General features: G+C 43.8%; 1 protein-coding gene across 2 annotated transcripts in view; it reads right to left on the bottom strand.

The window, feature by feature from the left end:
* GAS2 (growth arrest specific 2) overlaps positions 1 to 15,124 on the bottom strand; it is a 186,877-nt gene continuing 171,753 nt past the window's right edge. For both annotated transcript variants that reach the window (XM_084852401.1, XM_084852410.1), the window contains exon 8: positions 1 to 3,850. In XM_084852401.1, the coding sequence (XP_084708527.1) occupies positions 3,632 to 3,850 (219 nt within the window). In that variant the 3' untranslated portion in view covers positions 1 to 3,631. The remainder of the gene's footprint in view (positions 3,851 to 15,124) is intronic.

Here is a 15,124-nt window from a genome sequence, read left to right as displayed (position 1 = left end):
AAAAAGTATCTGTTTATTTCTAATGCACCATGGACTTCAGCTCAAATTTATACAGTCATCATTCAAATAATTCTTGAACAATGATTTTTTTCTAGCAAGGCACAAAAGTTATCAAATATAGACAAAAATTAGCAAAACCTATAAACCAAACCCCAGCACTCCTATATATCATGAAGCTGTGTAACCTAACCCCCTCCCCGCAACATTTATCTACAGAGAATGCTCATTGTATTCAGTATGCATAAAACACTTGGATAAATCCATAGACTATCCCACCGTATCACGTAGTGGGATTCCTGTCTATACATGTCCATAACTGCCTTAAACTATACTGTACCCTTCACTCACAACAGATAGTAAAGCCCAATCTAAAGGCAGCTAACAAGCACCCAAGCGGCAGACCCATGTGTCATTTTCTACAGGTGATTGTATCCTCATGTCAAATTTGAAAGGTAGGACTCCTGTGTTAAAAAGACTTAGATGTTTTTGCAGTTAACTTACCCTGGGACTTGAACAGTAGTGCTTCCAGAAGTGGTTCACAGGTCTGGCAGGGAGCCAGGTGAATGTTTTACTCATTCCAATAAATTGTTTGTTTACACCTCTTTTGGGACATAGGAATGGGTTTATAGTGTCTTTAAGACTTAATAGGAAGAGCCCTGAATTTATGCTTCTAGTGGTACTTTAAAGCTATGAAATATGTGAGATTGGGGATGCTCCAAGAAATTGTTGATGTATCTGAAGTTCCTCAACTCCTTCCACTTCAAAGGCACCCTTCTACTCATCTCTTGTCATAGCCAGCCTTAGCTTGTGTGATGTCCAGATGAAATGGAGCTGATGTTACCTTCTGACTCACCACCTGCCTTCCTCTGGCTCTCTGTTGATAATAGTTTAAACAGCGTCATTGTTGGCAGTAGTATGAGTGGAGGTTCTCCGATGGGATGGGATGCATCCATAGGTCTGCTGCTAAAAAGATGTGCATGGCAGTGCAGGCTGCATGGTGGCTTCAAGTAGGCCTTATCTTAAAGCAAATTCAGTGTCCATGTGGTGGCGTCTTGGGGCAATCAGACTATTCACCATCAGTTTTGATGATACTCGACAAGAGATGCAAAGGACAGCCTTACTGCAAAAGCTGCCTCCCCTTAAATCTGAATCTGCTTTCCAAAGCAAGGCCTTCACATTATTTCATCAGGCTAGCCTTGCTTATTCTCCAGAACCAAAGTCAGGCTACCTAAATCATTACATTTTTTTAGTGAGGATGTATCCCTACATTCACAAGAGATACAGGGTTGGATGCAGAGTTATGTTCAGAGTTCTGCTGGTACTGGAGGAAGGCGGTGAGTAGTGATTTGCTGATTTCTCCCACCCAAAGCCCAGGCAGCCCTCTGCGCCACCTGAAAAATTGCTCCAGAGGGTCAGGGGACTGTCCTGAATAGCATGGGAGGTGGTGCTAAGAGCTGCAAGTGAAAGGAGGAAGTGGCAGAAATCCCCACCTCACCTGCTTCCTCCAGTAGGGAACCTCTGATGGGTTCCAGTTCCTTCAGAATGGAAGGAGCAAGTCTGGATCAACCCCATAATTTGCTATGACTACAGAGGCATAACCTCCTTACTTCGTGGGCTGAACTACACATTACACTAGATCTGTCATTAATTTCCTGATATGTTGTCCTTTAAATGCAGACATGTGGATTGAATTAGAATCATAGATCATAGAATAGTAGAGTTGGAAGGGCCATCGAGTCCAACCCCCTGCTCAATGCAGGAATCCAAGTCAGAGCATCCCTGACAGCCTCGTCTTAAAGGCCTCCAGTGTGGGGGAGCCTACCATCTCCCCAGGTAATTGGTTCCATTGTCGTATTGCTCTAACAGGAAGTTTTTCCTGATGTTCAGCCGGAATCTGGCTTCCTGTAACTTGAGCCCATTATTCCGTGTCCTGCACTCTGGGATGATCAAGATCCTGGCCTTCTTCTCTGTGACAACCTTTCAAGTACTTGAAGAGTGCTATCATATCTCCCCTCAGTCTTCTCTTCTCAAGGCTACACATGCCCAGTTCTTTCAGTCTCTCTTCATAGGGCTTTGTTTCCAGTCCCCTGATCATCTTTGTTGCCCTCCTCTGAACCCTCTCCAGTTTGTCTACATCCTTCTTAAAGTGTGGTGCCCAGAACTGGACACAGTACTCCAGATGAGGCCTAACCTAACCAGAATTGGACTACTAATCTGGTGAAGTAGCACAAGGAAGAAGGATGCTTAGTGCTTTTACCTGCACTATTTTCTGATATAATTTGTCCTCCCCTATAGGTGCTATTTGTTCTGTAGGGGCATGATACAGAGACATTTTTTTTTTCTTCACAGACCAAATAATTTCAGTTTTAGACTGTAAAAAATGGTTTAAGGCGCCCCCCCCCCAAAATCCGGCTCTGTTTCCTAGGTTTAATTAGCAGCCCATGCACTGTGGCAGCATTTGGAAAGCAAGAGATCAGCTGTAGATTCCTTGGTGTAATGTGTACTGGGATTATCATATACTGGCTATGTTAAAACATGCCAGTATATAATAGAACATAAATGACCTTAACACTTTTCCCCATTACTTCATTCCCATCTAAATCTAAAACAGATTCTAGCAGTTAAAATCAACCATAGGTTACAATAGCACACATACATTAATTTGTGTGGGGTGTTTTTTTTTTTGGGGGGGGGTTAGAACACACAACTAATGCATGCCTGTTTTCTTTTATCAATTAGAAAAAGCTGCAGCCTATAAAACAAGAATTCTGACATTAATATATATACGTTAAGAAGAGCTGGTATTTTCCATCAGTTTCCGCACAACCTATATTTTATTTTCCTCTCATATCGTAAACACGCTATCACCCTGATTCAGCATTTAATGATAGGCATGGGGCTATTGGATGCAAGCAAGAAGTTATCCAGCCTGTAAGAGATGTCCCATTCATTTCAGTGGAGTAACGTAATGAGCAACCCCCCACAAAGAATGTGTGGGCCAGTCGGGGCCCTTCCATGAATGAGGCAGCTTGCAAGAGTAGGAGCTCACCATGTACTGGAACAGAGGAAGGACCTTTTATTAGGTCAGATTATCTATCTAGCCAAGTATTGTTAGCTCTAACTGGTTGCAGCTCTCCAGGACATTGGGCAGAGAGCTTTCCTATTCCCTGCTACATCATCTGGTTGTTGTTTTTTTAACTAGGATCAAACCTGGTACTTTCTGCATGTAAAGCAGGTGCTCTCCCACTGACCTACACATAACTCTGGCTTAGGGCAAATGATTGGGAATCAGATGTTTTCCATACAAATATATCACATTTTATTACTTTAATGTGAGTCATATTGTTTAAGTCATTCTAAGAATACATTCATAGAGTAATAATTTGGCTAAAAATATATGTCTATTTTTATCTGATTGTAGTAATTAACCTATCAAGAGTAACTTGCTATAAAAAGGTACAGTACTAGAAATAAATAGTTCTATAGTTCAACAATCCACAAAATGGGTTGTGATTTCCAGTCTGCGTGTAATTTTCAGAAGTCCTTTAAAAGCACCAACTAATTTGACTACACTCAAGAAGATAGTGTGGGCCTACATATACAGAGTCCCCAATGAAATGAGAAGGCAATTTCACTTAATCTCCTTTTTGGTTTTGTAATGGGCAGAAACAACCAAGTAGCTGTCTGGATTCATGTCCTTGATGGTTGGAGACTTGTTCTGGATTGGGGACGTTTTTCCATCCACCCGAGAGATCTGCAGCATTCGGCATGGATCATGTTTCAGCAAGTACCCTGCAAATGTCTCCCATCCTCCTCCTACACGAACCATCACATGTTTGTTGTGGAGCATCTGTATTGGCAAACAAAACAAAACAGGAAAGTCTTGAAGGGCAGCATTCATGATTGCAAACTGCCGTTCATTGCTGAAAACAGTAAAAATGCCAATCCATTTGAAATCGTTGGGAGTAGGAACCCAATCCTAAAGATGTTCAGTGCTAGCAAATTAAGACCATTCCACAAATTACATGAAAGACAGCCCAGCTTTTGTCACTGATTCAATAGGGAGTCACAGCCAATCTTAATTCCATTACTTGCATATGACGTGTGTTCCAGCACATGTTTGTCTCCTTCACACTTTACTTTAAAAGAATGCTCCAACTCAGGTGGAAGTAATGGAAGTATGCCACTTGACAGTGTTGGACCTGAGACATGTAGCACCATCATAATGGAATATTTTTAAAATCTAGGTTAGATATTCCCAGGCTTTACCATAGTAAGGTTCAGTGAGTAAAAATGAATTAGAAGCAATTCAAAACTCCATACACTGAACAGAAGATGGCTCATGGGACAGAACCTAAAGCTGGCTTTTCCTGGAAGTAGGGATGCTAGAGAATTCCGCCATGGGCTCTAAAGAATCCAGCCCCCCGGAGTCCGTGGCGGAACGGAGCAATCCCCCCCGCCACCCCACGAAATTTCCCCGGGACGGACCCTACCTTTTGTCGGCCATCCAGTCCGTCCACTGCCCCGGTCTGCGGCCGCCATTTGCCTCCCTACTTTAGCCATGATAGGCTACGTATTTACGTAGCCTATCACGGCAAAGACCAGGGACATAAATAGTGTCCGCTACGCCATTTGCGTCCCTACCTTTTGCCATGATAGGCTACATAAATGTATACGTAGCCTATCACGGCTAACACAGGGACACAAATGGCGGCCGCTAGGGTGGCCGCCATTTGCAGCCGCAGCCCGGCAGTGGACAGAAGTCTGGCTGCGGGTGGGCCCAGCTGGTGGCTCCGTGAGCTCGCCGGGGAGGATTTTGAGGGGGGAGGGACAAATCGCCTTCCCCCCCACCCCCAGCAGATGGCCTGACTGGAATGGGGTGAGTAATCCATACACCCCTACCTGGAAGAGAAAGGAGATTGAACAAAGCCTTAAGGGGCCAGAGGAAAGCAAACTAGCTTGCATAGAAATGTGTCTCATTAGGTATAAGAGGAATGACACATATGGGGCAAGGGCGAATAAGAGATGATATTTGCTCTGGAAACTAGGGATGGCCCTACCACTAGGCAGAGTGAATTGTCCACCTTAGGAATGGATGTTGGAGCAATGGGAGCAGCCCTGTATCATTCCCCCTGAGCACCGGTGGTTTGGTGGTAAATTCTGAAGCTCACCATGACAGTCCTCATAGCCACACCACCAAGGAGTAGGGATGTACGAAAGTCACTTACCTTTCGCGGATTATGTTGATGGTGTGGGGGGAGGCGTTCTGTCCCTCCCCCCGGAATCCTGGATGGGGGGGGAGGCGCTCCGTTCCTCCCCCCCGGAATCCTGGCCGGCCGGCTGTGCTCCGCAGGAATTCTGCGGAGCCGCCAGCCGGCTCCGCCAGCAGCCAGACATCCGGCCGCTGGCTAGCAGGGACGCAAATGGTGGCGGCCGTAGCTGCCACTGTTTGCGTCCCTGCAGTCAGCCGTGATAGGCTACGTAAATGTTTACACAGCCTATCATGTCTGACTTAAAAAAACAACAACGCACGTACACAAATGGCGGCGGCCACGGCCGCCGCCACTTGCATTCCTTATTTTGGCACGTCTTAGTCTACGTCAAGATTTACGTAGACTAAGACGGCGAAAATAAGGGGAACGCAAATAGTGTAGCAGACACTACGCTATTTGCGTTCCCCTTATTTTCGCCATCTTAGTCTACGTAAATGTTTACGAAGACTAAGACGTGCCAAAATAAGGAACGCAAATGGCGGCGGCCATGGCCGCCGCCATTTGCATACGCGCGTTGTTGTTTTTTTAAGTTTTTTTAAAAAAACAGACGTGATAGGCTACATAAAGATTTACGTAAAGATTTACGTAGCCTATCACATTTTTTTAAAAAAACCTAGCCGTGATAGGCTACGTAAATCTTTACGTAGCCTATCACGTCTTTAAAAAAACAAACAAACTGGAAATGATCCAGGAAGATCCGCCCCAGGTAAGTCTCTTCCCGGGGGGGGGGGGCGGGGAGGCAGACCATTCTGCCACCGATTTCGGGGGGCCGAATGCGCCGGCATTCGGCCTCCCCGAGATCCGTGGCGGAATTCTCTGACATCCCTACCAAGGAGAGTCCAGAATTGCAGGCAGCTGTGTTGCTCCATATCAACAAGCTAATATTCATTTGCTATGAGCAGGTCTTTTGTAAATTAAATGGGTCTTAATTGCCCATTCAGACAAAGGGACCCCCAAATACTTTGCATTACAACAAGCAACAATATATCTTTGCTGGACACCGCCCCCCCCCCTCCCACACACACAAGCTACTGTGAGCAGTGCAGCTAAGCTCAGGGGGAACAGGGAATTCTGAGGATTCAGAGTATGCTTAAAAGTATGTGATAACAAGAAGAACAGTGCATAACGGTGACAGCATTAATAAGAGCTTGTCTTTGTGGAAGACTCACTTTAATTCCTTTTTCACTGAATTTGTAGATATGATAAAATAAAAGATTCACAGACATATTAGCAGCTACTGTCCCTAGTTTGGCACAACAGAAGAAAAACAAAGTACTGTACACTTCTTTAAAGTGACAAAGGGCCATTTCAACCTTATTTAAGGTCACAATCGTTTGGCCACTAGACAGTGGTTAGACGGCCATAGGATTGGTCAGTTTCTGGGAACTGACCTCGGAGCCTGCGCTCCAAGGTTAATTCCTGGAGAACCACCTCCCCACAACCTCCCCTGCTGCCTCGGAGGTGAAGTGGATCGTCTTTAACCCATCAGAAGGGAGAACAGGGCCTTGAAGTTGTCCATCAACAGTACCTAGGTAGCAAACGGAGCAGGCACACAGGTTACCTGGTCACAGCCTCCCCCCTTATAGCGAGATGTATTTCTATTTAAATTATAATAGTTGTTTCTAAATTTGCATCTATACATATAAATATGCATATGCATTTTTATGCAAATCAATGTCCTCTTTTTTGGTGATGCCACCCTAGTCCTACAATACAATGTAGCTTCAAAAATATCTCTAGATTTAGCAAATTCCTCTGTCCCAACACTTTCAGTTTCAGCTTGCACTTCCTTTTATAAATAATACCGTTCCACTCTACAACTTTCTTGAGTGCTAGAAAGTTTTATGGGTATCTTTACAGGAAAGTGTAGGGAAGCCTTACAATTCGTTTTTACAAATGTATAGCACTGAGCAGAGGAAGAGAAAGCATACCATCAGGCAGCACATCATCTGTCCAGCAGCTCAGTATCTTAGGAGATGCTTTGGCCAGCCAGAGACTCTTAGGGTGGTATCCAATGGGGCTGCTCCATCTCCACGGGTTCTGTTGCACACGCGGGAGCGATTGCTTATCCAACAGAGATTTCGTGCTTCTAAAAATAACCCCAGAAACAAGTGGAAACACTTGTTTCTGGATTGAGACATGTCAGTGAAGCTCCCTTTTGTGAACTTCCCTAACCTGTCCCACTCTGGAAAACAGCATTTCCACTTGTTCCATGTTATTTTTAAAAGTGTAAAAGCCCAGTTGCACAAGCAGTCGCTCCCACAAGTGCACGGGCACAATAGGATACTACTACCTTTAGCCTACAGTTCTAAACCGCACAGCTGTTTTTTCCTTTTTTCCTACCCAAAGTCAAGACTGCAAAAACTGTTTCTTTCAGCCTCATCCTGGCAGATGGAGAATACAAATTCCCGTGGCTTGAAGTAGCCATGGCCATTAAGGCTGCAATACTATGCACACGTACCTAGGAATAAGTCCTATTGTACAAAGTGGGACTTACCTCTGGGTGAACATACAACATCACACAAATGGGCAGATGTTCACCCAAAGGGGTTTCCCCTTCCTCTCCTCCCCCTGCACCCTTCCAGGTCTGCTCCAGTGTCCCCCATCCCTTCGAAGCATATTTGGGGGGAGGGGCTGTGTCCATTCTGCTGGCAGACCCTCCGATTAAACATGCATAGGAATCCACTGTATGCTAGCATGGATTTCACCCTCTGGATTTCACCTTCTGATTAAACATCCATAGGATTATTCTGTAAACTAAGGGCATTAATTATGGGGCCGTGGTGGCTTAGTGGTTAAGACACTGAACTGCAGACTGGAAGGTCGGCAGGTCAGCAGTTCGAGACCCGAGTGCCGCGTGACAGAGTGAGCTCCTGTCTTCAGTCCCAGCTCCTGCCAACCTAGCAGTTCGAAAGCAAGAAATTGCAAGTAGATAAATAGGTACCGCCTCGGTGGGAAAGGTAACAGTGTTCCGTGCACCTCGGTGTTCAGTCATGCCGGCCACATGACCACGGAAGCGTCTTCGGACAGCGCTGGCTCTTCGGCTTAGAAACGGGGATGAGCACCGCACCCTAGAGTCGGACACGACTGGTTGGGGACACCTTTACCTTTTTAGGAACCCATTACCCGCCATTCAGTACTACATATCCCTTTCCCAATAAAATGTATGCTGAAAAGAAAAGGGAAAACTTATCAACCCCTAAGGGGGCACTGTCACTCAGTGTTTTGCAATGTTAGTGCTCTTCAGAAAGCAAAGGAACTTTTAAACGTTTATAGTCACATATTGCTATCTTAAGCAGCAAGTGCCTGCCCAAAGCTCTGTTCAGTGAGAAGTTTTGCTTTGAAGATATAAATGTCTTCTAGCTTTATTTGGTTGTTGACAGCAATTGGAGTGGGGGTCATTTAATAAAATGTATTTTATAAAATCACTGTGATGGTGCGAACCTTGTTTGATCATCCAAAATCTTTGGAGATACTACATGTGCCAATGAAACCAATGCCATGAAACAAATTGTGACAAAAAACACAACATCATAGAAGAAAAAGTTGAACTTGTTTATGTGGTGAAAAACTGGTTGTGGGTCCTTACTAAGATACTGCAGGCTGCAAGGCACATTACATCACTATTCTGTGCAAAAAAACATTATTGGCCATGGCTCTGAGTAGCCTTCATGCTGTTTTTTAAAATTATCGCTTCACTGTTTTATGAAAGAAAAAGGTTTTAGGAGAGGCAAATGTGAAGCCAATTTTATAAAAGCTGCAATCCTGCAACAGTGAGGCTGCTAAAATCCAGCCAAAGTCAATGAGATTTAGGGTGCAATCCTATGCATGTTTAGACAGAGAAAGGGCCTACAACTCCCAGCATGCCCCAGCCAGCCATGCAGGATTGCACCCTTAAGCAACCTAAGCAGGTGGAGGGTTTCAGCTAAAAGGGGTTGGTATGGTACATTTAATTAAAAAATGGATAACATCTGCTTTGCTAGTTTCTACTCTGCCTTTAGTCTTCAGTCTGAGAAACAGCAGAATAATGTAATAAAATGGAATAATAAAATAATCATTAGATATGGCTGCAAGAACAACAGCAGAGGATGCTTGACTTCAAAGAAGTCTCATCGCCTGAAGGAAATGCCATTTCTGTCCTGCCAAGTTAGGATTCAATAAAAGATTCATAAGCTCTGGGGTAGATCAATCAATGCACACCTTTAGAGGTCACCATTCTACCCAGGGAACAAATGCTTGGACTTTTGAAATGCGATACAACTATATGTTGAAGGCATTTACCTCCCAATCATGTTACTCATTTTAGAGACACAAGCAGATCTGAGCAATGCTGAGAGTCTTACAGTTATTTATCAAGTGTCAGCAGCTTCAAGTTTCGATATGCAAGAATGCTTTACCTCAGGCAAGCTGTTTTCATTTCAGATATGAACACTTCTTAACAGACTTTTGGTTGAAGAGGAAATAGAAGTATTTATGTTGCTTTAGAAAGCCCTCTGCACCCTGCTATTAACACACAAACACCTGATTGGAAAGCGAACTTGAATGGTGAAATGTCCATTAATTAATTACCTGTCAAGGCCCTGGACCAAGAACCCTCAGAGACTGAGTTCTGCAGCAGCAGCAGCAGCTCTGAGGAGAAGTCAGACTCACTCCCTGGTCCTTCCCAAGTAGGGCCTGATGCCTTGAATCCCGCACCCCATCCACTCAATCTCAGGGATGTACTGCTGCCCTCTGGGACTCGTCCAGCAAGCAGGAAGGCTCTGTTGAGTTTCCCCCAACCAGATCTCCACTCAGACCCTCCTGTCCAGAGGCAGCCAGCAACTGCAAGAAAAGAAGTGCTGCGAGCCCTTTAAGACAGCAAGCTACAGCATTTGAGAGGTGGAGCTTCCGGAAAAACCTCCCTGGCCAGGCTGTACCATGCAGTTGCTGCAGGCCAGTGCTGAGGTAACTTGCCTCTTACCTTAGCTGCAGAATTGCAAGAATTGCAATTAATTATTCTTAATTGCAAGAATACCTGGGCCAGTATCCTGATCCTGCTTCATTCCAGATTTGCACCACCTCACTGCCTTACTTCATGCCCTCTCATTGGAGCGGTCTTGTCGCTGGCATTATGGAAACCCTGATCGATCTGGACATCACCAGTTTTACTTTTTAAAGCATTTGCAGGGGCAATAAAAATGTATGCCCCTTTTTTTTTTCAAGTAGAAACTCACTTTTTCTTTCCGAGATGGCTTCCTTCCTATACCAAACATTCTCCCCAATTAATAAAAACCAAGGGAAGCCCAGGACAAGATCATGAGAACTGCCTTACAGGATCAGTCCAAAGGTTCATCTATTCCAACATTTTGCCTCCAAGAGTGGCCAGCAAGCTGACCCTGGGAAATTCATAATCAAACCATCATGCAGCCATGCTTTATTGTTTGTCTTCAACAACCAATCATTAGTAGTTTGTTTTTAGCCATCTATTGGTCTAACCCTTTTTTAAAGCCATCCAAACTGGTGGTCATCACTACATGCCGCCAATATATCCAATATGCTAACTATTCACTGAATACCACCTTTGGTGTGTCCTGCTGCACTTGCCTTCCATGAACTTGGGATAGGAGAAATAATTGAGCTATTTATTTCAATGAAAAAAATGGGCACTGTCCCAAACTCAATGAATAAAAACGGATCTGATCAATATGAAATAAGTGGGCACTGACTCAAATGCAAATGATAAAAAATGAAGTGTCTACTCATTATTTGTTACAATAATGAATTGACAGGAATGTGCAAGATGCATGAAGAGTAGCATTTTCAAAAGTGACTCTTGATTTTTAATAGCTTAATTTTCTGTTTCCCGATTTTATCAGTTTGAATCCAAAGATGCACTAGTAGAAGAAATTATGACAGTGGCGCTGCTCTGTGAACAGTTGTACAAGAGCTAGTAGAAAACCTCAGTTTTCCAAATATCGGCACAGGTTCAGTACCCAAGGTGAAGTGGACAGCCTCTGAATTGGTCCAAACAGAATCGGGCCATTTTCTGAAGTGCTGAATTGCGGTGAGAGTTGAATTGTGTGGTTGGTACACACCTCTACTGTTGATTAATATCACAGTAATTTTACTTATTAGTTCGCTTACTTCTTCTTCCACTCCACATTTAGATTACTGCCCATTTTGCAATAGGAAATGTCTACTCTCTGTAAAGCAAAGCTTCATTTATGAATGAGTCAGATACCAACAGCAGGAGCTTAAGGAAACTAGATCTAGAATTTGGAACACTTCAGCTTCCTGGGGAATACTGTAGCATGTGTTTTCAAACACCTACTTATATTTTCCATTTGCAAGTTTTCTTTGCAGGCTATTTATCCATTAACTGGGCCTTCTCTCCCCCTTCTCTCTTTAGCCATCTGATTGTTACATACTGAGACTGTTTGTCTTCTTTATGGGTCAACACACTTTCTGTGCTGTTTTATATATAGTAATGTTTGGAGATGGCACCTTAGCAATATAAGGTTGCCAATGTCTGAGGAAATGTGTTTCTTGTTGAATGCTGAAGAATATAACAGGAGTTGAATCAATTAACTGAAAAGCAGAATACTACAAACAGTATATAGAAGCTTTATGGCAGAATGCTTGATATAGTTTGGTTTAACACCATTTGCAAATGGAGAAATTGTCCTATTTTAATCTCTGTGTTTACATTTCACAAGAACATACATATCGCCTACCCCCCAGGCCTCATGGGAGGCCTCACTTTGTTCTTCTAATTGTCAAGTGCCTTTCACACAATCTCTTTTTCTTTCTTTCTTTCCTGTTTCTATTGTTGTTTGTTACCTTTTCTATATTTAATGGTGGGCAACTAATGCACCAGCCTACTAGAAACCTAACAGAATAAGCACTATGCTTCTCCATAAGTGACAATATTGATTTTTATAACAAGAAATTATGATGTAATATAGGGATGGGGAACAACAAAAGGGATGACCCTGACCCAGCCCTCACCGGTCCAAACAACAGCAGTGGGTGTGGCCACATCCCCTGATATCAGTGGGCAAGGCTACATCCTCCAACATCATTTGGTCCCTGGCCGAAGCACTGGCTGGAACTCCTCTAACTGGGACAGGGAGCAATGTGCAGGGGAATTCCGGCCTTATCACAGATCAGAGATAAGAGCAGGGTTCCTTCCCCCCCCTCCTCCCTAGGCTCCTGGTAGCCTCCCATGGAGGGATCCCAAGCTCCATGGGCGAGATAGCAACCAGTTCCCCATCCATGGCATAGCATAATAGATGAGTTACAAACCAGGAAATCCCTGATTCAGGGCAAGCCTCAGACATGAACTCATCTAGGAAGTCTCAATCTAACTATCAGCAATATGTGAATGATAATACTGATCCACATTACAGAGTTGTAAAGATTACAACATAGTAAAATATGTGAATCATTTTGAACACTCTCAAGTGCCATGAAAGGGCCTCTGCACATGATATAGTTCATTTGGGTTGTGGAGTTTCCCAAGGCTTGGCCAGACAAGTCAGGGATTGCATAGCCCGTCATTCACATTCCAGAGCTTGCCCATAGTTCCATGGAGTCTTAAATATCACATGTTGGGGCATTTACTTAGCATTGTCTCAGCTGTAATTAGAGTTACATCACCCAGTTGTCTTTTGTGGATTATTCCTTTCTAAGACAGAGAGAAAGGAAGAGCATCGTTAATTTGAATATGCTAGTTATTTACAAAAAGCACATTTAAAATTCCATTTTGACTGACCTTGAGGATGGGCTACAGGGGAAGAAAAGGTAGGTGCCATGCTAATTATCAGGGATAAGACGACTGTAGCATTTCTTCCCCAACCTGCTGCCCTCCAGATGTTGTACTACAACCCCCACCATCCCCAGCCAGCATGGCCTTTTCCTTTGCCCCCAGTAGTCATTGTTGTTGTTGTTCAGTCGTTCAGTCGTGTCCGACTCTTCGTGACCCCATGGATCATAGCACACCAGGCCTTCCTGTCCTGCGCTCTCTCCTGGAGTGTGGTCAAGTTCATATTCATTGCATCAGTGATGCTATCTAGCCATCTCATCCTCTGCTGTCCTCTTCTATTTATTTATTTATTTATTTCATTTCTATACCGCCCAATAGCCGAAGCTCTCTGGGCAGTTCTTCTCCTTTTGCCTTCAATCTTTCCCAGCATCAGGGTCTTTTCCAGAGAGTTTTTTCTTCACATTAGGTAGCCAAAATATTTCAGCTTCAGCTTCAGTATCTGTCCTTCCAATGAGCAGTCAGGGTTGATTTCCTTTAGGATTGACTGATTTGACCTCCTTGCAGTCCAGGGGACTCGTAAGAGTCTTCTCCAGCACCACAGTTCGAAAGCATCGATTCTTTGGCGCTCAGCTTTCCTTATAGTCCAGCTCTCACAGCCGTACGTTGCTACTGGGAAAACCATAGCTTTGATTATACAAACCTTTGTCGGCAAGGTGATGTCTCTGCTTCTTACTATACTGTCTAGGTTTGCCATAGCTTTCCTCCCAAGGAGCAAGCGTCTTCTGATTTCATGGCTACAGTCACCGTCTGCAGTGACCTTGGAGCCCAAGAAAATAAAATCTGTCACTGCTTCCATTTCTTCCCCTTCTATATGCCAGGATGTGATGGGACCAGATGCCATGATCTTAGTTTTTTTAATGTTGAGTTTCAAACCAGCTTTTGCACTCTCCTCTTTCACCCTCAACAAGAGGCTCTTTAGATCATCTTCGCCTTCTGCCATTAGGGTGGTATCGTCTGCGTATCTGAGGTTGTTAACAATTCTCCCGGCAATCTTAATTCCGACCTGTGATTTATCCAACCCGGCGTTTCTCATGATGTAGTCTGCATATAAATTAAATATGCAGTCTTGTCGTACTCCTTTCCCAATTTTGAACCAATCAGTTGTTCCATGTCCGGTTCTTACTGTTGCTTCTTGACCCTCGTACAGGTTTCTCAGGCGACAGGTAAGGTGGTCTGGTACTCCCATCTCTTTCAGAATTTGCCACAGTTTGTTGTGATCCACACAATCAAAGGCTTTAGCATAGTCAATGAAGCAGAAATAGACGTTTTTCTGGAATTCTCTTGCTTTCTCCATGATCCAGTGAATGTTGACGATTTGATTCTAGATCCTCTGCCTCTTCGTAACCCAGCTTGTACTTCTGGTAGTTCTCGGTTCACATACTGCTGAAGCCTAGCTTGTAGGATTTTAAGCATAACCTTGCTGGCACGTGAAATGAGCGCAATTGTACGGTAGTTTGAACACTCTGGCATTGCCCTTCTTTGGAATTGGAATGTAAACTGACCTTTTCTAGTCTTGTGGCCACTGTTGAGTGTTCCAAATTTGTTGGCATATTGATTGCAGCACTCTAACAGCATAATCTTTTAGGATCTTAAATAGCTCAGCTGGAATACTGTCATCTCCACTAGCTTTGTTGTTAGTAATGCTTCCTAAGGCCCACTTGACTTCACTCTCTAGGATGTCTGGCTCAAGTTCAGTGACCGCACTATCATGGCTCTCAGGGACATTCAGATCTTTCCTGTATAGTTCTTCTGTATATTCTTTCCACCTCTTCTTAATCTCATCTGCTTCTGTTAGGTCCCTGCCTTCTTTGTCCTTTATCATGCCCATCTTTGCACAAAACGTTCCCTTGATATCTCCGATTTTCTTGAAGAGATCTCTAGTCTTTCCCATTCTATTGTTTTCTTCGATTTCTTTGCATTGTTCATTTAAGAAGGCCTTCTTTTCTCTCTTTGCTATTCTCTGGAACTCTGAATATATTTTCCCCTTTCTCCCTTGCTTTTCACTTCCCTTCATTCCTCAGCTACTTGTAAAGCCTCATCAGTAGGA

This window comes from Heloderma suspectum, chromosome 1, assembly GCF_057233095.1.
Source record: "Heloderma suspectum isolate Gila_16-S chromosome 1, 16-S_ref, whole genome shotgun sequence".
Taxonomy (NCBI): domain Eukaryota; kingdom Metazoa; phylum Chordata; class Lepidosauria; order Squamata; family Helodermatidae; genus Heloderma; species Heloderma suspectum.
The sequence above is the reverse complement of the archived record's forward strand: the minus strand, read 5'-3'. Positions and strand labels throughout refer to the sequence as shown.